Here is a 19,907-nt window from a genome sequence, read left to right as displayed (position 1 = left end):
AAAGGTTTCCTAATTATCTAATCTTAAATATATAAGAACATATAAGAACAAGCACACAACTATGACATAAGTGCAAGCAAAAAAAACAAAAAACAAAAAAAACACCAACAAAGAACAACATGATGTAATACACTATATATATGTATATATATATATATATATATATATATATATATATATATATATAATATATATATATATATATATATATATATATATATATATATATATATATATATATACACACATAACACTTTTACTTTCCTTAGTATTTCCTTTTCACACCAGTTTCTACCTCTACTTCGGTTCAATCATGTAACAGCTTTAGTTATTTTACAAATTAAGATTTTTGTACATAAACCATACAATGAACTTATACGATGTATTGTTGTAAATCAAACCACCCAACAGTTTATACAGTACAGCAGAAACTTAAAAAAAACTAAACCGTTACGACAGGCATGCTGATTTTTAACAAACCAGTGAATCAAATAATGGAGGAAATTATCAGTGGATTAAAGATAATCTTTAGTTGTAGTTAATAGATCAAAATGAGATTCCACAATAAAAAAGTAAAATCCTGCTTTTACATGAAGTAATAATATATAAAGTATAATAAGGCTCACTTTCTCTGCATTGAGTATTTGTACTCAAATACAATGCTGGAGTGCTTGAATAAAAATCATAATGCATTATACAGCAGAGTGTCAACTAAGGCAGGAAAGAGTGATAGCGAATAAACACGAATGGAAGTGATGATGCATTTGAACATCAGCTTTGAAAGAGATTAACAAGGAAGTAAAAGCATTCAACATGTTAAACCTCAAAGATACACAAAACAGGAAGTGAACTTAAACAGACCTTGTGTTTAACTGAAACAAGACATTTGACAAGAATTAAACTAAATTTCTTGTCTCCATATATAAAGCAGACAATAAGCATTTGTATTTTTGATCTCCTCATTAATAGTAAAGGTAAAAAAGCCCAACACCCAGTCTTCTTTTAGCTCCACTTTGGTCCCCACCAGCTCCTCAAGGAAATATCCAATTCGTTAGCTGCTAAATGTTCCACCGTGTTTAGCTACTAGTTGTCTATTTGCCATTTTATTGCTGGGAAGGTCACACAAAAGGGCTTGGTTTGCTCGAAATTGGGCAGATGAGCTTTAAAACTGAACCAAAACAGTAAAATTGTGTATTGAAAACCAAAACAATGAGCTGAAAGACACCAAAATGCTCCGTAGAGTTGGGGGGAGCTTCAAACTGTAATAATTCTCTGTAGATATATCGTTACTCTACTCAAACAAAAAGGGACTGATAGATTATTTGGTAAAGTCAAACTCACAGCTTACACCCTCACCACATATTTAGACAGTTTAAATTATTCAATAAACCCAGAGATTTGTGTAATGTTCCACTTTCCAGTTAGCTACTCTGCTAAGAATCCTGAAACAACGTATTAAACCGAATGTTTTTTATTTGTGTATTTTTGTACTAATCTGGGAAAAGGTGTCAGATCGAAAGTGAAAAATTATTTGTCTCATATATGCATTTATTTGTAAATAAATAATATCTTTTATATACTTCATGTTGCATTGTCCTCTGTTGTCATCAAGCCCAGTGTGTTTGACTGATTGATTCTGCCACCAGGAGGCACCAAAGTTAAGAGTTTGAACATCTGAGGGACCAAATCCAAGTTAAATCTGAGGCTGCTGATCAGTTTGTGTTTCAGGTGATGATTTAAAGAGTGTGTGTGGAGAAGACAACTTCATTCACGTCACAGAAAGCGATCAACGAGTTTGATAAAGTGGTTATTGGATGCTACAGTGGAGTTTCTGTGTTTGCAGCAAAAGCTGAACATCCAAACGGCCAGTGGACAAATTACTGAGCAGGTTTTAATGGTTGTTTATACTATAAATCTGAGAAATAAACATAAAACATGCAAAGTGAGACCCAAAATTGAGGCAAAAATTAAGAGAAGTAATACGGAGAGACATAAAACAGCCATATGATACAGAACAGCTACAAAGAGATGCAACAAAAAATGACCAAAATGGACACTAAAGAGACTAAAATGACCACAAAGACACTGAGAAAGACCATGAAATGGGACACAAAATGACCCAAACCCAAATTTTTAAAATACAGTCGCATGGGAAAGATACATAAAGCAGATCTGTTATTAGGAAACTCCTCATTTCTACACTAAGAAAGGAATCATTATCTTTCTATTTAAAAAACACTTTACTGTTATTTCAAAGATTTACACAGTTTTGTAAAATTACAGATACTAACTAGCAAAATCACAGGAAAAAAAAATTAAAATTTCATGTTAACCCTAAAAAAAAACCCCAGCCAAATTGGTAAGTAAAATGAAAATATTTATTATACTTGAAAGATATAATTACAATTAAATTTATGTTACAGTGATGGTGATATAAAATGTTAATTTAACCAAAAAATAATAAAGATACATTTGCACACTAGAACTTGACTCTTCATATGTAAACTAACAAACGATCCCTTAAAATTCAAGGCTGTATTTAGATTTTCTAATGGAATCAGACATTCTGCTTTTAATAAACGTACAGAATAAAACTATTTCCAATATTAATAATGTCATCTTTACATCTCTGTCTGTTTTCCACTAAATGACTCTATTGTTTCAGAAATTCTCTCTTGTGAAATAAACGTTTTTTCTCGGGTGATTATTACATTTAGATGAGGTTTAGTTGTGGATGGGGATTGTGAGTGTTTTCTAACAGCATTAATTAGATTAACGTCTAATTTCACCAGCAGGTCAGACTGGAAAAGTTCCCAGACAGCATCAGTGGATAAACTCCGTCACCAAAACCACAGCGACGCTCTTCTTCAGCAGACTTGTCTCTTAATAATGCTCATTAATGACTTAGAAAGTTTTTTCCTTCATCATGATGTAAAGCTGGTTTGTTAGAGTTTTGGAGACAGAAATGTTTAAGGCGTAGTTGAGGTGGATTTGGAGTAATTCGCAGGTAAGTCTGTTGGATTTATCCATCAGGTTGTCCTGAAAAGACTCACAAAGACTGTTTTGCTGGCGGCACGAGTCATGAGTTCACGGTCAGTGTGCAGTGATGAACCCGCGGGATAACTCCCATTTGGATTTTTCACTGTTTGAGCAAATTTCTTCAGCTTTTTCTGGAGATTATGGGTCAAACACATGGAACCGTGGACAAGGAGGTGACGCTTAAAAACATCCAGAAGCTCTACCGCAAGTTTATCTTCGAGTGTCCCAGTGGAAATCTGCACTTACACGAGTTCAAGAGGATCTTTGGAGTCAACAGCAGCTCAACAGAGGAAGAATCCGCATATATGGACAATTTATTCCAGTCCTTCGACACAAATAAGGTAACGTGTCTTTGGAAACGCATTAAACTGAGGTCTGGGGTTCCTCCTCAAGGAACTGTTGCGTCAAACACTCCATTTTCCTGCATTCTGGTCAATTTTCATGCACCAATTTCTGCTTTTTTTTTGTTTTGTTGTATTTTTCAGTATGAAACATGTAATTTCCTGCATTCTAGTGAATTTTATTGAATTTTCAATAAAGTTATAGTAGTTTTTCCAAAATAAAGTCTTTTGCCTCAGTCATATTTTCATATCAAATGGGACAAATGCACTTGATGTAAACACTGTTAGGGACATATTTCTTGTTTTCTCTCCCAAAATCTACTTTTGTGGTGTTTTTTTATTGTTAAATCTAGAGATAAAAGTGGAAACAGCAGAGAAAAGATGGAATTAAATGGGGGAATTTATTCATTTCTGTATCATTTGATAAATCAGTCACTGTATGGTCAGTATTTCCTCAAACTTGCACCATGTCAGACCTTTCTGGAAGTCAGCAGAAGTGACTAATCCGTCTGTCCTTCTGTTTCCCTTTCAGGACGGTAAAATCGACTTCATGGAGTACGTTGCCGGCGTTCATCTGATTCTTCGAGGAAAATTGGAGGACAAACTGAGATGGTCCTTTAAAATCTATGACGGTGACGGAAACGGCTGTCTGGAGAGGGAAGAAGTAAAAAACATTCTCCAAGTAAGAATTAACGATAATCACAATCTCGTTTTTACTATGTAACATTTTCCTGGCAATAAAAGGGTTCATTGTAAGGTTTTCTAGAATGATACAATCTAAACTACACGTTTCCCTTAATTCCGCTGCAGCTATTTTAACCTACTTCTAAGAATAGATGCTGTCAATCTGTTTGTGGAGATCTGGGATGAGCTCAAGACTTTCCATTGTTTCAGGGAAACGTGGACTTTTAAAGTGAAAGGCTCCTAATGTGACGTTGATATAATTGTTTGTTTGTGGGCTCAGAAATCCTCCAATGGCCAACGAGTGAACTTTTTGTTTTGTTTTTGATTAATTTTATTGAATAAAATTACAAACAATGAAAAGAAGGTTGGACAAAGTGAAAAGCTGCACTTTCCTCCAATACAACTGTCACTCATTTAGGAGTTCGTAGATATTTTTCTAATTATTTCAGGGAACATGTGTGTAAAATTTGTATTCATGAAATAATATGTGGTTGTCTTCCACTGCTGGAACCTGTTTAAGGTAACAGGAACCTGTGTATGTCTTCTGACAGCAAGAATTGTCCTCGTAGCAGCTCTTTCAGGCTGCTTTCAGACGTTTGATATACTCAGAACTGGAGTAACGTCCACTATTTGCTGTTGTTTTGATGTTTTTGATGCTAACGTCTTGATTAACCCTCGTGTCCTCCTGCGGGTCAAAATTGACCCATTTTAAAGTTTGAAAATGTGGAAAAAAACATATTTTCACAGTGAAAATTCTGATGTCCACATTTTCAGCATTTTTGGGAAATCTTTGAACATTTTTTGGTGGAAAAAAGAAATGTTAAAAATGTTTCTGAAGAAGATCCAGCGAAATTCGCTGGATCTTGGTTGATTTTTTTGTGAATGTTCTTAAAGAAAATATTAGAAGTTTTACTGATATATATGTAATCATTTTAGATATTTTTAGGATTTTTTTGGAAGATTTTTACTCATTTTTTGAAAATATTTACAAGAACTTTCTTGCCAAATTTGGAGGAATTTTTAAAAAAATTTTAAGGAATTACTGGAATTTTCTTCCTGAAGGTTTTGCAAAGTTTCAGAAATTTGGGGAATTTTTTTTGCTGAATTTTTGGATTTTTTTCAGACAAGGAAACAATATTTTTTGGTGCCCATAAATGAGGACAACAGGAGGGTTAAATGTGTCAAAATCGACACCACAATGGAAACAGAAACATCTCATTAGAGGGCTGTTTCTGTAAACATTCGGCCACCTTGCACCTGCCTAGTGAATTTCTTTCACAGTACATATAAGAAGAATAATTTGGTTTGTATAAAAATGAGCCACAAGACATGAGATGTTCACCCAGGAGACCAGGGTTTAAGCTACATGTGGGGCCACTGTGTTCTCAGTTTGAGTTTACTGTCATTCAGTTGCTGTTGTCACTGTTGTCGGTCATTTTTAGTTACTGTTTATGACGCTTTTTTTCCAGACACTTTTTTTTAGTTGTTTCAAGTCACTGTTTCCAGTTGCTGTTTCCCAGTCACTTTAGTTCACTGTTTTTTTTCACATTTAGTCAGTGTTTTCAATCACTGTGTACTTCCATTTAGTTACTGTTTTTTGTCTTTTTCACTCTGTTTTTCGGTCATTTTTAGTTGCTGTTTCTAGTAGTTGTCATTATTTTCATTTACTGTTTCTATTGTCACTGCTGTTTTTGACACTATTTTCAGACAGTTTTTTTAGTTATTGTTTTCAGCTGCTGTTTTCTACTTGTAGTTCACTGCTTTCTTGCATTTAGTCAGTTGCTGTTTACTTCCACTCAGTTGCTGTTTTCAGTTATTTTCAGTAGCTGTTTTCAGTTGTTTTAAGTTGCTGTTTCCAGTCTTTTCCACTCACTGTTTTCACTTATTTTTTTCATGTTTTTCAGTTACTTTCAGTCACTGTTGTCAGTCACTTTCAGTTTCTGTTTTTGACACTTTTTCAGACTTTTTAAAAAATTGTGTCAAGTTACTCTCAGTTGCTGTTTTCCAGTTGTTTCAGTTCACTGTTTTCTCGTGTTTACAGTCGCTGTACTTCCATTCAGTTGCTGTGTAAAGTAGCTGTTTTTTGTCTTTTTCAGTTGCTGTTTTCAGTGATTTTCAGTCACTGCTTTCAGACGCTATTTTCTGATGTGTCTTCATCACTATTTTCTGTCGCTGTTTTCAGTTGTTTTCTTTCTCTCTGTACTTTCATTTACAGTCACAGTTTTGAGTGGCTGTTTACTGTAGTTGTCTGTTGCTGCTTTGAATCATTTTCAGTGGCTGTTTTTAGTTGTTTACATTTGCAATTTTCAGTCATTTTCACCTTCTGTTTTCAGTCATTTTTAGTTGCTGTTGGCTTTTGTTTACAACACAAACCTATTTGGTTGCACTCAGTCCCCCTTAAAATACTTAGAATTTATACATTTGAACTCTTAATAAAACATGAAAAAGCAGAGAATTAATAACAATAATTCTTACAAACACATAAAAGTGGGTTACAGTGTACTAGTAAGAATATCATCATAATGTTTTGCATGTTCAGTGAGATGTTTGACATCTGCACCAATGTGGCTTATTTCTGTCTTTTTCCTTCTGTGCAGATCATCTATACAATAAAGAGCCACAATGATGAGGACACCACTGAGACCGTTGACGACATCTGCAACAGAATATTTCAACTGCTGGACAAAAACGACGACTGTGAGTTGACTAATGCAAAGTTGAAGCTGTAATACCGACTTGTATTCTGAATAATGGAATGCAAGCAGAAAGTCAGGACAGATTTGACGTATTTTTCCTTTCATGCAGCTGTTTAACTTCTGCTGCATCATTCAGACAATGTGCAAAGTTCTCGTGTTAAGTTAAACTACCAAACAATAAATACAAGGTGACCTGAATGGATTAGAAGATTACCTGATTGTTCAGCTGACAGATAATTAACCGTCAATTAGTTTTTAATATAATTATTTAACTTCTTTTTTTTTGCAAAGATGCCAATCATGTCTTGGTTCCAGCAGGTTAAATGTCATGATCTGCTGTTTTTTCTTCTTAATGAGCTGAATAATTTCGATGTATTTCTCAAAATTTCTGGAAAGTCTGGATTGTATCTGGGGTTTTCTGGCATTTTGGGAAAGAGAGGACAGAAACTTAGCCAGTAAAAGTCCAGTAAGTTTGCAAATAAACCAGGTAACTGGGACATTTGCTTTGGAGATTATTTAGGAGCATTTTCTTCCCCAAATTATAGGCCTATAATCACACAATTAATTTTAAAAAATTAACTATGAAAATATTCAACAGTTACCTGTATTAAACCATTGTGTCAAATCTGCATCTAAAGAAAGATTTCTGACAAATGTAGTGGAGTATAAAATGCAATATTTCCTCAGAATTGTAGTAGAGTGGAAATATAGAATAGCACAAGATTGAAACACTGAGGTAAAGCACAAGTAACTCACGTAAGTACAATACTTGAGTGTACTTGGTTACTTTCCACCCGTGTTTTTCACTCTCATCACTGTGTTCTCTGTGTGAATCGTCCAGGTGAGATTTCTCTGGAGGAGTTTGTTGAAGGAGCTGAGAAGGATCCCTGGTTGATGGATCAGCTGCAGCTGGACATCCGGCCTCGAGACTGGTTCATTGAAAAGCAGGAGAAGATAACCAGTCATGATAAACGATTGGACACCGAGTTGTGATAATAATCTGCCAAAATAGCCCGAACTGTGCTATTTGATCTGCGAGGAGCAGAACGAAACCCTGAGGTCTTTGAAAATGAGGATTGGAGATATCTAATCACACACACTTGACTTTTCACCCTTCATTTGGTTGTTGTGAACAATTAGAAATCCCACAAGTATTCTAAATCCTTGATTATACTTTGTCATACACAGACAGATCCCCAGTGATGCTTAGTTGTTGTCATTATACTACTTTCCTGTCTGCAGGAGTCCGCTTGGAAGATTGTGTTGCATATATACGCAGTAGCGCACACACACACACACACTACTGCCTTTATAGTGTAGTTTTTGTGCTGACACATTGTGGACTACACACAAACAGGGTCCATTTATATCCTTGTGGACTTGGGGACATGATGAAACTTATGCCATGTGGACTCTCACATACTTGAAGACACAAAGTATGAAGCCTTGATTGTACTCAACACAGACACTAATGGATACATAGTTGTTGTTTAGAGAGGACATTTGGTCAGATTTAACCATTTATTTCGGAATGGCATGCATTTGTGTTTGCCGGTGACTCTGTTAGAGTGATGCTCTGGAACAATCTGAGCAAGCATGACACTGACAGTCCCTGAGATCACAAAGCCCCAGCAGAGCCTGAGATTCACACCGTTTACATGAGTACAGTGTAACACAGAAACAAGGACACAAACTCCACTTTACATAGTTTCAATGTACACGTGTGAACAATCTGCATTCTAAAGTCCCACAAAACATGACAAACAACTTTTATTCTTTTTTCCTCTACCGATTAGAAAGCGTGTCTCCGAATGAGCAGTTCAGGTTTGCAGCTTGTTGAGATGGTATATGACAAGATGTGAATGTTCCCAACAGTGCAGATGCAGAGGTGTGCTGCAGCCCTCTTTGTACAATTGTAAGAGTTATGATATCGAACCTTTAAAAAGGAGGAGGTTGGGGAGATTTGCTGCTCTTTAGAGGCTGGTGTAGCAGCAATGTGGTGAGGGTGGAGCAGGCAGAATGAATGAACACTGCTTCGGTTATAAAGCACGTTAGATGGGTGGGCTGGACTTCAGTAGTAAACAACTGTACAGAAAAGGGCCATGTGACACCCTGACTCTGTGCCTGTATGATATCGCACAAAGCTTCATTTAACTACTGCTTCAGTCTGTGGGACTCTGCTTGGAGGACTCTGTTGCATACATGTGTATTTGTCGTATCTGCATATTCCACACAGACATGCTACTGCTGAGGAAGTACAGTGTAGCCGTTGCATAGTTATATGGATACAAATTTTGGTCTGCACATGTGCAGAAAGGTCTATGTGAAATCTCACAAGCTTGCAGACACAGAAAGTACAGCATCGACCTAAAGGCCAATTATACTGCCTGTCCAAAAAAAAAGTCACCACCTGGATTTAACTAAGCAAATTGGTAGGAGCCTTCCATTGGATAATTACTGCAGTGATGAATGCGTTTCAGCTGCAACAACTTCTTTAACCCTAGCTGATGCAGTGAGGAGCGTCTCATTTCTTAAACAACTGTGTTAGAAGACATATCCTGTGGTCATGGAAGGGACTTTAGTCTGTCAAGGGTCAAATTATTGGCCTGCATCAAGCAAAGAAAACAACTAAGGAGATTTATGAAACTACTAAAATCAGGTTAAGAACCATCCAACGCATTATTAAAACCTGAGGGATAGTGGTGGACCATCATCTTCGAGTAACAAATGTGGTCAGTCATGTGATCTGATGAGTCCAGATTTACCATGTTCCAAAGTGATGGGTGCATCAGGGTAAGAAGAGAGACAGGTGAAGTGATGCCCTCATCATGTCTAGTACCTACCAGCCTGTGGGGGTTAGAGTTATGATCTGGGGTTGGTCAGGTTCAGTAACATTATGTTCCCAAAGAATGAGGTCAGCTGACTACCTGAATATACTGAATGACCAGGTCTTTCTATCAATGGAGTTCTTCTTCCCCGATGGCATGTTCCAAGATGATGATGCCAGGATTCATGGGGGCCACATTGTGAATGAGAGGATCAGGGAGAATGAGATTTCATTTTCACACATGGATTGTCCTCCCCAGAGTCCAGACCTCAGGAACATTGAGAATCTTTGGGATGTGCTGGAGAAGACTTTGTGCATCGATCTGACTCTCCCATCATCAATGTAAGATCTTGGTAGAAAATTAATGCAACTCTGGACAGAAATAAATGCTGTGACATTACAGAAGCTCATTGAAACGATGCCACCGCGAATGTGTGTCGTTCTCAGAGCTAAAGGTGGTCCAACAAAATATTACAGTGTGCAACTTTGTTTTTGGACGGGCGGTGTATATCTTCAACCAATGTGGAAAAACACAATTTAACTCACCCTGCAACAGGTATGCATCGGTCTGCTGCACAGACGGTTGCATTGCTCTTCATACCTAACATAGAAAAACACTCATAGGCGTTTCTGAAAGGCTGTGACTTTGCACATTTTTTACAGGATAAAAGAACTGGGTACAGACTGGACTGTAGCACTGATTATTCCTGAGGTGTGTCCAGCATTGTGGGTGCACATAGCACAGGATAACTGGAGATTTAAGAACTTCCAACCGTGTTGTGGAACCACCATTGGAAAGTATTCAGGAATAGAAAAACACCATAAAGTCCTGCTTCAATTACAGCTCTATCAATGAAGACATTAAAAAGTGTGGACAACTGAGAATCTTACAAGCACATTTTGTTTTAAGCATTGCAATGTACACTACTGTTCAAAAGTTTGGGATCACTTAGAAATGTCCTTATTTATGAAAGAAAAGCATTATTTCAATGAAGATAACATTAAATTAATCAGAAATACAGTCTAGACATTGTTAATGTGGTAAATGACTATTCTAGCTGGAAACAGCTGATTTTTAATGGAATATCTCCATAGGGGTACAGAGGAACATTTCCAGCAACCATCAATCCCGTGTTCTAATGCTACATTGTGTTAGCTAATGGTGTTGAAAGACTAATTGATGATTAGAAAACCCTTGTGCAATTATGTCAGCACATGAATAAAAGTGTGAGTTTTCATGGAAAACATGGAATTGTCTGGGTGACCCCAAACTTTTGAACAGTAGTGCATCTGCAGCGTCATGTTTTATGTCAGGTCTAAAGTTACGTTTAGGAGACACTCCATGAGCAGTGGAACAACTCCTGGCAGCATCATTTGCTTTTTCAGGATGTTGTATATTTGGTTCAGCCCCAGATGTCACTCTTTTACAGATTCGCCTGCAGAGAAAAGCACATTAGCCACAACTAAGTGTGACTTATCAGATCACGGAATGGTTTGTCTCATCATCAAGCCAACAAAACTTGATGATCAAAATCCTTTGAGAAACATGAAAAGTATTAATTGTATTTTGACTACCTTGCTTCGTGGGATTTAGGACAAATGTTTGTCAACTGATGTCAACTATGTCTGTTTTTCAGCTCAAAAATCTCATTGAAGGGGAGATTTTGCATTGAAAATCGCTGCTGTATCATAAAAGTCTTGTGTATTACATGTTTACTGCTGTTTGTAAATGTCTTATCACTGTGTGCCTGGTTTAAAGCCTGGAGTGCATGTTTCTTCTTGCATATGTGCTTTAAAAACACTGATCTGAACAGTTTAATCTGTTTTAAAAGCTTATCAGAAGATGAATATTGAAGAAAATAACTGCAGCAAATCAACGAGCCACATTTTCCTTTCCACTGTCTGACTGGCTCAACTGCTGATGTGGTGTAAATATTGTAAAGTTCTCAACACACCTGTTGTGTTGAAAATAAAGAGATGTTTAAGCATACATTCCTCTCCTATTTCAGTGTTTTAGTGAGTGAATTTTTCCCTTGCAGCTATAATGTATCATATATTACCTTGAAAAGCTGCATGCATACCTAGAATTCACTGGAAAAATATCTCATCTGGCCTGGAAACACGTCAGGATGCCCCAGGAGGAGCTACCTTTACCACATCCAAGAATACAGTCAGACGTGCTCTGTAATTCAGTGTCAACACACTGCTCTAGTCACTTTGTTTAGACCTGGTGGGGCATTTACTGCACAGATTTAGCCTGACTTACTATTCTTAGCCTTTAAGACTATTTACCGACTGGTACAATAAACTCATGGAGACACTACAGACATGCACTGCTTTTAGCACCCAATTTAAATAACCAACATAGTAACTAACTGTAATTTTGTTTAACTGATTTTGAATTTGTACAAACACATATACATTTTAAAAAGTCTAAAGTGTGTTAACGGCTGGGTGTTTGTGAGGCCAATGGAGACTACTGTTATGCAAAGAGTGTTTAAGGCTAAGAATATTAAGAGAGGTTAAAGCTTTGCAGTCAAAGGTTCTCGAGGTAGAACAGTCCAGATCCTGTACTGAACTAAAAATACCAACGCGACACGGAAAGAAACTAAATGACTCCATTACAAATAAAAGCTCTATTTAAGTAAAAGTGCAGAGCAGCAATATGTAGGTGCAATACGAAATTAAAAGTCCTGATTTGGTCTCTCTGAGTGACATATTATCATATGTTCAATAATGAGGTCATTAATAGTGAAGCATCAGTGTGTCAGCAGGATGTTACTGTTATAGCTGCTGCAGTTTGAACTACTTAATGTCCAGTTTATATTCAAGGACAGAAGATAAAGCTGAGGGCTCCAAACATGATTCATGGGAGAGAAAAGGGGGGAAAAAAGTTCATACCTACAAATCTGTTTGCCTATTTTTTCTTCAAGTCTTTAATACGTGGAATATTTATTGAAATGAAGCCATGTCAGAATTTTAAAGGGAAAAAAATGATTAAGTGGAGCTGTTAACTACTCATCTGAAATATGAGCCTGACTATATACTGATCATACTGTATAATGATACTGATACATACTGAAGCAAAAAGATCAGGAAACTGGTTTAATTAACTGTGTGCTGTTACATTATTCTTTTGCTCAAATATTGATCTTAAAAATGCTGTCAGATCAATATAGTGGAGTAAAAATTACAATATTTCCTTTTGCAAAAAATAGTGGAAAGACAAAATAGCACAGCATGGAAATAATGAAGTAAAATAAATGCTAAATACTAAATACTTGTTATGGTCCTCTGACATAAGAGGTCCCGACATATGCGCGGTAGCTCAAGAAGCGATTGAATCGAACCGTGTCGAGGCGTGGTATGGTCACGTGACTCGAGAAGTTTGACGCACTTGAGTAACGAATCCCCTGTTTGGTTCGGTTTGTCAACATAGGCAGAAATAAACTCCATCAACATCTTGAGTGCATTGCACAAATTATATCTGACACTAAAGTTGCATATAAAGTGCATTAAAAGCGACACCAATAAGAAGATAAACATTTACTTACTGAACTATCAGAGTCCTTTCAGTAGCTGTGTAGAATTGGAGTCTATGCAGCTTTTTGGAGCCAGAACCTGTCAGATGATGTGATACTACTTTTGACACTTCCGGGTAGGCTTCATTTTTGGAGCCAGTTGCTTCGTCCAGGTTTATTATACAGGCCGTTAGTCTGTGGGTTTGTCGTTGAATCGCTGGGCGGGATTGAGTGTGCTCCAGGATTTAGTGTCCTTCATTGAAATGTTTTTTTGTTTTTTTGTTTTTTTTTGCAGAGTAGAATGAGAGAGTGGAATAAAAGAAGTTATATCCGAGAAAAATTCTCAAAAAAAATTCGGTCAAGGTACGTAAATATACATTTGCACAGTTCATACCTAACAGGAAGACGCGACACATTTCCAAAAATCTACTTTACTCTCATGTTTTCTACTTTACCACTATGCTGGAATGCAACCTTTTCCTTCCATGGTTGCCTAGCAACTACTTGTTTTTGTTTTGTCAAACATATTTAAATTAATGTTAGTTCGATCATTAGTCCACCACTGAAGCTACCGTTTTAAAGATTTAGTTCCCAGTCTGTTTAAAGTTATTCACCATGTCTAATGTCAAGTATCCACTGGAAAGCATCTACAATCTTCTTCCAAAGGAAATTCGTACTGAAGAACAGCCAAGGTAAGCTAGTTTACACTATTTTAGCTAACTTAGCTAAGTTACTTCGTTCAGCTAGCTCAGCTAAGCTAGCTCAGCTAAGCCAAGTCAGTCTGTTATTTGCTAATTAGTTGATAAGACAACAAAAAACAAACTATTTTGTTATTTCAATCCCATATTTGATGTCTCAAACCAGATAAGTCATTATTCAGGAAAGTATTGGAAAGTATTAGACATATCTTTACAGTCATTTAGTTATTTATTTTTTATTTTTCACCGCTTCAAAAATAACTAATAAGTAGCTTTACTGTCATCTTATTGTATTTTACTATAGAAATAAACGAATGTAGCAACTTTATCTTCTTTCGATTTTATTTTATTCATAAACCTCAGATGAAGTGATTGTGTGCTCTTTTTAAAGGTATGTGTCCAAGTTCAGACCAACTGTTGTTCAGGAGAGCAAGTTAACCAAGGATGCAATGAGAACGATGGGACCAGCAAAAGTAGAACTGCCATCTCCAGATAAATACCTCAAGAAGCCTTCAAAAGAGTCCAAACCTCTTGAAGGTGAGTTCATCTATTTGGTTATTTTATCAGTGTCTGGGTTCATGAGATGATTAAAAGTTTGTTGCCTTCTTATGTTTTTGATTTCTTTCAGTGACAGAGTGCTCCAAAGATGCTCATAAAACCTACACCTGCACTGAGAAGAAACCACCAGTTCCTTCAAGGACTGACAACCCACTCATTCACACCAAGAGGGACTTTATAAAGACAGCTACTGCGGTGCCAAAGAAGCAACAACCTATGTGGGTGGACACCAACACGGGACACAAGCAGCCTCTTGAAAACTCAGGACTTGTCCCAAAGTACATAAAGAAAAAGGTATTTTCCAACAGTACTGCTCAAATGTTTTCTTTTAAGTCTGTTACAACAGTTAGATATGTTGTGAAAATGTTAAATATCACTATAGTAGATCCTTGAAGCCAGTACAAAAATCAAAAATGCATTCCTATCTTATAATTTATGAATTTAAAGATCCATTTTGGGGCCTGATTTCAAATTTATACAGGTCCATGTTAAATATAGGCTTCTCTGTTCCTACCGGCAGGATTATGGTAAAGTACCTGCATACCTACAGCAGCGCAATGAGGAAAAGCTGAGGGCTGAGGAGGAGTACAGCAAGTTTGTACAAGAACAGAGGGAACAGAGAGCTCCAAGACGTCTGCTGGACGAGGAGCGACTAGCCGTCCTGAAGGTACTCTAAGAAAATGCTGCACAAATTAACTTTGTACTGGACAGTATTGGATCTTGCAAACAGCTTGAATGACTGTAGCGGCACATAAATGAATTAGATTTTCTCATGTTTTTAAAGTTTTTAGGAAAATATTTTTCTCAGTCCTAATAGGTTAGGATAATGGCTAATTAAAATATGTACATATTTTTAAAAAAAAAAGAGAGACTTGGAGAGGATGCAAAGCAAATTGGAGGTATTAAATTGCTTCTTAGAGTGGACTGCACACATTTTGCATTATATCAGTGCGTATGCAGAAACATGTTTCCAATCAGTACTTAAACATTCTAACATTTCTCACTGGCACTAGAGAGTTAGCTCTTTACTTCATCTACTATAGATAATACCTCTGACTGATGTCTGTTTAGTCTGTCAAAGCCTTAAATCATGACAATTATCTAATTACACTAACAGTCTTGTGACATTGATGACGTTCCCCCTAGAACCTGAAGAAAGACTGGGATAAGGTGCATCATGAGTATCAGAGCCTCCCCTTCATCATCGACACCATGTCACAGAAAGCTTACAAGGTCCAGCTTGAAGAGGAAATGAAGCACCTGGAGAAGGACATTAGCCTCTTTGAGAGCTTCAAAACCTTCTACATATCCCAAGATTAGAGCATTAAATTCTCATAAGTGATCAATTTTTTTTTAGAAATATTCAAATTATAACTTCTTTCGATCCTGCTCTACATGTGCATTTTTTTATTGCAAAAAAAAAGATACTGTAGGCATTAAAGAGTATCATTTCAATTGTAAACCAAGTATTTGTTGCTATTTTTTTTACATTCCCCTACAGTGGCCTGTGATGCAGCCACAAGCCAGCATAGCATCACATGAAGCTGATTATCCACGTAAATCTCTGCGACCAAAACAACTGAAGCGTGATCCCACAGTATATGTGGCTGGACAGGACGTCTCCAGATATCCTTCATGTCTTTTCTCCATCTTGGTTTTGTTAGTGGCACTGAAACGAACGCAACAGAACAGTAAGTGATGTTTTGGGATTTACAGATTAGAAATGTTGCTCATTGGATTACTGTAGTTCACATGAACAGAGAGAAGGTAGCTCTAGTTTAACATAACGTTGCTATGGCGCCATGTGGAGCAGCTATAAAATACGGCAGCAACCATCCACTTCACAACCACCACCGCAGCCTCCACAGGTACTTATTTTTTCTTCTATTATGAAAAAGGAATGACTTATGACATTTCTGGTGATGATGATTTTCAATAGTTTTCACCTGTGGAGCCTTTTGGATCAAGATGCCAACAGCACCACTGCTACTGTATTTGTGGAAGTGAACCGGTACCTGGCTGATCCTGGAAAGAACTGCAGAGCCGCTCACATACTGGGCCACTAACAAAACTGTTTACCCAAACCTGTATGAAGTAGCCAAACATTTCCTGTCTACCCAGCCTCATCTGTGCCGTGTGAAGGTTTTTTTTCCAAGGCTGGGGAAATAGTCTCTAAAAGAAGAAACCGCTTGAGTCTGAAAACTATGGACAAAATCTTATTTCTTCATAAAAACTCATAACCCACTGCTTGTTTTTCAAGCAGACCCTCTTTACCCATGCACCCATGCACCTCTTTACCAACAAAACCTAAAACATACTTTGCCCTTATCCATAATATAATCTGTATTTGCACCAGCCCCATGTGAAAATGACATCAGTCTGTATTTGTAGAGCACATCTCATGAATGTAGCAGCACCATTTAAATGTTTCATAACACAATAAGTAAAGAATATATAAGGTTACAGACATGCCAAATGAGAAACACGAGTATCTATTGTCATTATTATTACTACTAATATTATTATCGTTATTGTATCCACTACAAACCCTACAATTATCTAGTCGAAGAGGAATGTGCATGGTCAATCAAATCCAAAACAATCCATGAACCAATCAATAACACGTCCTACTCGAGCGCTGTGTCATTGAAGCCTCGAGTAACGAACTGTGTTTTTAATAAATTGTCAAAGCTTTAACAGTCTCAGCCATCAGCACTAAATACAGTCCTTACCTTCCACCACTGAAAGGCCCCATAGTTTAAGCTGTAGATTCTGCAAATGCAACACATTCAATGAGTCTGTAAATACAAAAACTGCTAAGTTTGTTTCCGACTAGAATTTAGTGTGTAAAACGCTATAACAGTATGAAACTAAATCCAACAAAAATCTACTTCCCACTATGGTTTATCAGTTCAACCCTGTTATCAGTAATGTTAATCACTATGATATAAGAGTATTTAGTCCAACTGGACAACTAGCTGGTACTAAAATGATACTCAGAAACATGACATTGAATAAAGCTTTCTTTTCCTGCTATATGCATAAACAGACACGTGGTTCTAACAAATCAGCCAGAAACAACTTCTGTGTTCAAGTGTTGTGTCTGTAGCTTGTTGGATCATTCTAAGAACCTCAACACAAAGTTAACACAGAGCTTTACAACATGAAAACTGGACCTTGGCACACCCTAGTGGTTGTATTTTTTATTTATTTATTTATTTATTTTTTTCAAATATAAGAGAATGCCATTTGTTGTTTTGCACATTTACAGTTGCATCAATTAAGTTTTCCATGGACAAATTGCCAAAAGGCTGTTGATGATTTACATTTCTGTGTAATTTGATTTGTTTTAATACTTAGTGGAGGTGTAAAGGGGGGGTTCTAATAAATGTATAGTGGGATTCAAGAAACATTTAAAAGCATTTATTTACAGTGTGTGATAAGTTAAAATCAAAGCGAGTGTTACTTGATAAATTGGACAAATCAGATCTTCATGGCTGTTTAAACGAGAGCAGAAATGATGGGACCATCATTCTCTTGGTATTTATTTTCTCTTTGATTCGCATTTGACGATACAACAGCTTATTTTGAGAAAAAAACAAATAATGAGCGGACATAAAACTTTAGTTTCACATTGCAGCTCTTTGATTTTAGCCATATCTTCGACTTTCATACACATAAATGTATTTTTTAACAGATTTTATTCATACAAGCTGTGCTTCCTCCATCCTGTCAACACGACAGAAGTGCGCAGGCGCAGGTTCCTCCCAGTTGTCTGTTGACAAACGTGACCAAATGCATATCTCTGTCCCGTCTGCGATTCCGTCTCCAAGTGGAATAAAATGTAATTTCACGGGGGGTTGTCGACGCAGCGCTGCTTCGGGTGGACTCTTCATGAAGTTGTGAACCCGGTAAGCACTTAGAAGCGACTTAAGTTGCATGACAGAGCGGACTAATCCAGTGCAATTCGATGCTAGCAAAGTTAGCATGTAGCTGGCGAGATAAAGTTAGCTAGCTGGATTAGCTAGCATGTTAGCTATAAATGGTGTTTAAGTAACCGGCCGAGTTGCCCACCGCAAACCCCTGAGGCCTTTTTCTGAAAGGTGTGTGGAGCCTTTGCGGTTCAAATGAGGTTCTAGATTATTAGTTCGTATAACAACCTTCAGAGGTCGGCTAACCTCGGACAACTTTTAATAAAGCTAGTAAATTGTCTTGTATATGGGAATTTACTCCAGATTAGTCAGCAGTGTCTGACTTCAGGTTTCTTGAAAGCTACGATTATATTCAACAGACTGATGTGTATGTATGCATGTCTGTCCCAGCAGTCTGCAGAATCCTTAACTGTGTTAATCTGCCCATTTCAGTAAATTACACAGGCTAGAACATTGATTCTTTAGCCATTTAGCTTGAGTAATATCACAGTACCGTCACAACCCAGCAGGTGTCCTGCCATGCATCCATTCATTTGTTTTCTCCTTATCTGGAATTGGATCAGCAGACTAAGCAGGGCATTCTAGACTTTCCTGTCCCCAGCAATGTTTATTAGCTCCTCCTCGGCATCTCAAGGCAGGTGAGATGTGTAGCCCCCCCAGCAGGTTCTGGGTTCACCCCCAAGATCTCCTTCCAGTTGGGCGTGCCTGGAAAATGCCTGCATCCTAATCAGACACTTGAACCACCTCAACTGGCTCTTTTCACTATGAAGGATTAGCAACACTGCTCAAGCGTCCAAGCTCCTCATCCTATCCGTAAGACAAGCCATCCTACAGAGAAAACTCATTTCAGCCGCTTCTATCTGCAATCTCATTCCTTTGGTCACTATCCAGAGCCATCGATGACCATAGATGAGGGTTAGAATGTAGATTGAAACGTAGATCTCTTCACCAGGATGGTTCAGTACAACACCCTCATCACTGCCGAAGCCGTACAAAGCCATTTGTTTATCTCACTTTTCATTGTTCTGTCACTCTTGAACGAGACACAAGATACTCCTTTGCTTCATTCAGCGACCCATCCTACAGGAAGCAATTGACAGAATCATGGCCTCAAACTTAAAGATGCTGACTCTCATTCCAGCCACTTCACATTTCTCAGTAAACTCAGCCCAAAAAATAGTGATGTGAATTTTAAACTTTCAAACCAGATGCCCTTCTCATCCTGGTTGCACCTTGCGATCCTGTCAAAGAACATGACAAACAGGATCAGAGACTAAAAACTTGTGGCTTCCAGTTCATACACCTCCAAACTTGCTTTTATCTAAGTCAAACAATTGTACTGAAATAATCCAAAATATCCTTATGTCTCTGCTTTACTTCACTTGTTTTGTGCCCTAGAGCATAATCAACATAGTTAGCTTTAAAGGACCAACTCAACTCATATATTACAGTTTTCCACTTGCCTAAAAGAGGTATTAGTCCATAGACTTTGACTGAAATGTTATGAATATTCATCAAAAACCCTCATTCATAAGTGTTATATTTTAAAGAATACAGCACATAGGACAATTGCTATATATATATATATATATATATATATATATATATATA

General features: G+C 37.2%; 3 protein-coding genes across 8 annotated transcripts in view; all 3 read left to right on the top strand.

Annotated features, from left to right (window-relative positions):
* Window positions 1-2,844: 2,844 nt before the first annotated feature.
* Window positions 2,845-11,577, top strand: LOC111574446 (guanylyl cyclase-activating protein 2-like). The gene is made up of 4 exons (XM_023279038.3): window positions 2,845-3,380; window positions 3,913-4,062; window positions 6,662-6,761; window positions 7,602-11,577. Exons 1-4 carry the CDS (start codon window positions 3,180-3,182, stop codon window positions 7,751-7,753), a joined length of 603 nt encoding a protein of 200 aa, XP_023134806.1. The 5' UTR covers window positions 2,845-3,179; the 3' UTR covers window positions 7,754-11,577.
* A 1,689-nt stretch (window positions 11,578-13,266) lies between these two features.
* Window positions 13,267-17,515, top strand: LOC111574525 (enkurin-like). The gene is made up of 5 exons (XM_023279171.2): window positions 13,267-13,800; window positions 14,198-14,343; window positions 14,435-14,658; window positions 14,885-15,031; window positions 15,511-17,515. Exons 1-5 carry the CDS (start codon window positions 13,724-13,726, stop codon window positions 15,682-15,684), a joined length of 768 nt encoding a protein of 255 aa, XP_023134939.1. The 5' UTR covers window positions 13,267-13,723; the 3' UTR covers window positions 15,685-17,515.
* Window positions 17,516-18,126: 611 nt separating this feature from the next.
* Window positions 18,127-19,907, top strand: part of si:ch211-220f16.2 (golgin subfamily B member 1) — a 50,799-nt gene continuing 49,018 nt past the window's right edge. For all 6 annotated transcript variants that reach the window (XM_055012513.1, XM_055012510.1, XM_055012509.1 and 3 more), the window contains exon 1: window positions 18,127-18,275. The gene's annotated coding sequence lies outside the window, so the exon portion shown is untranslated. The remainder of the gene's footprint in view (window positions 18,276-19,907) is intronic.

Source organism: Amphiprion ocellaris, chromosome 1, assembly GCF_022539595.1.
Source record: "Amphiprion ocellaris isolate individual 3 ecotype Okinawa chromosome 1, ASM2253959v1, whole genome shotgun sequence".
Lineage (NCBI taxonomy): Eukaryota > Metazoa > Chordata > Actinopteri > Pomacentridae > Amphiprion > Amphiprion ocellaris.
This window is presented reverse-complemented; position numbering and strand designations above follow the sequence as displayed.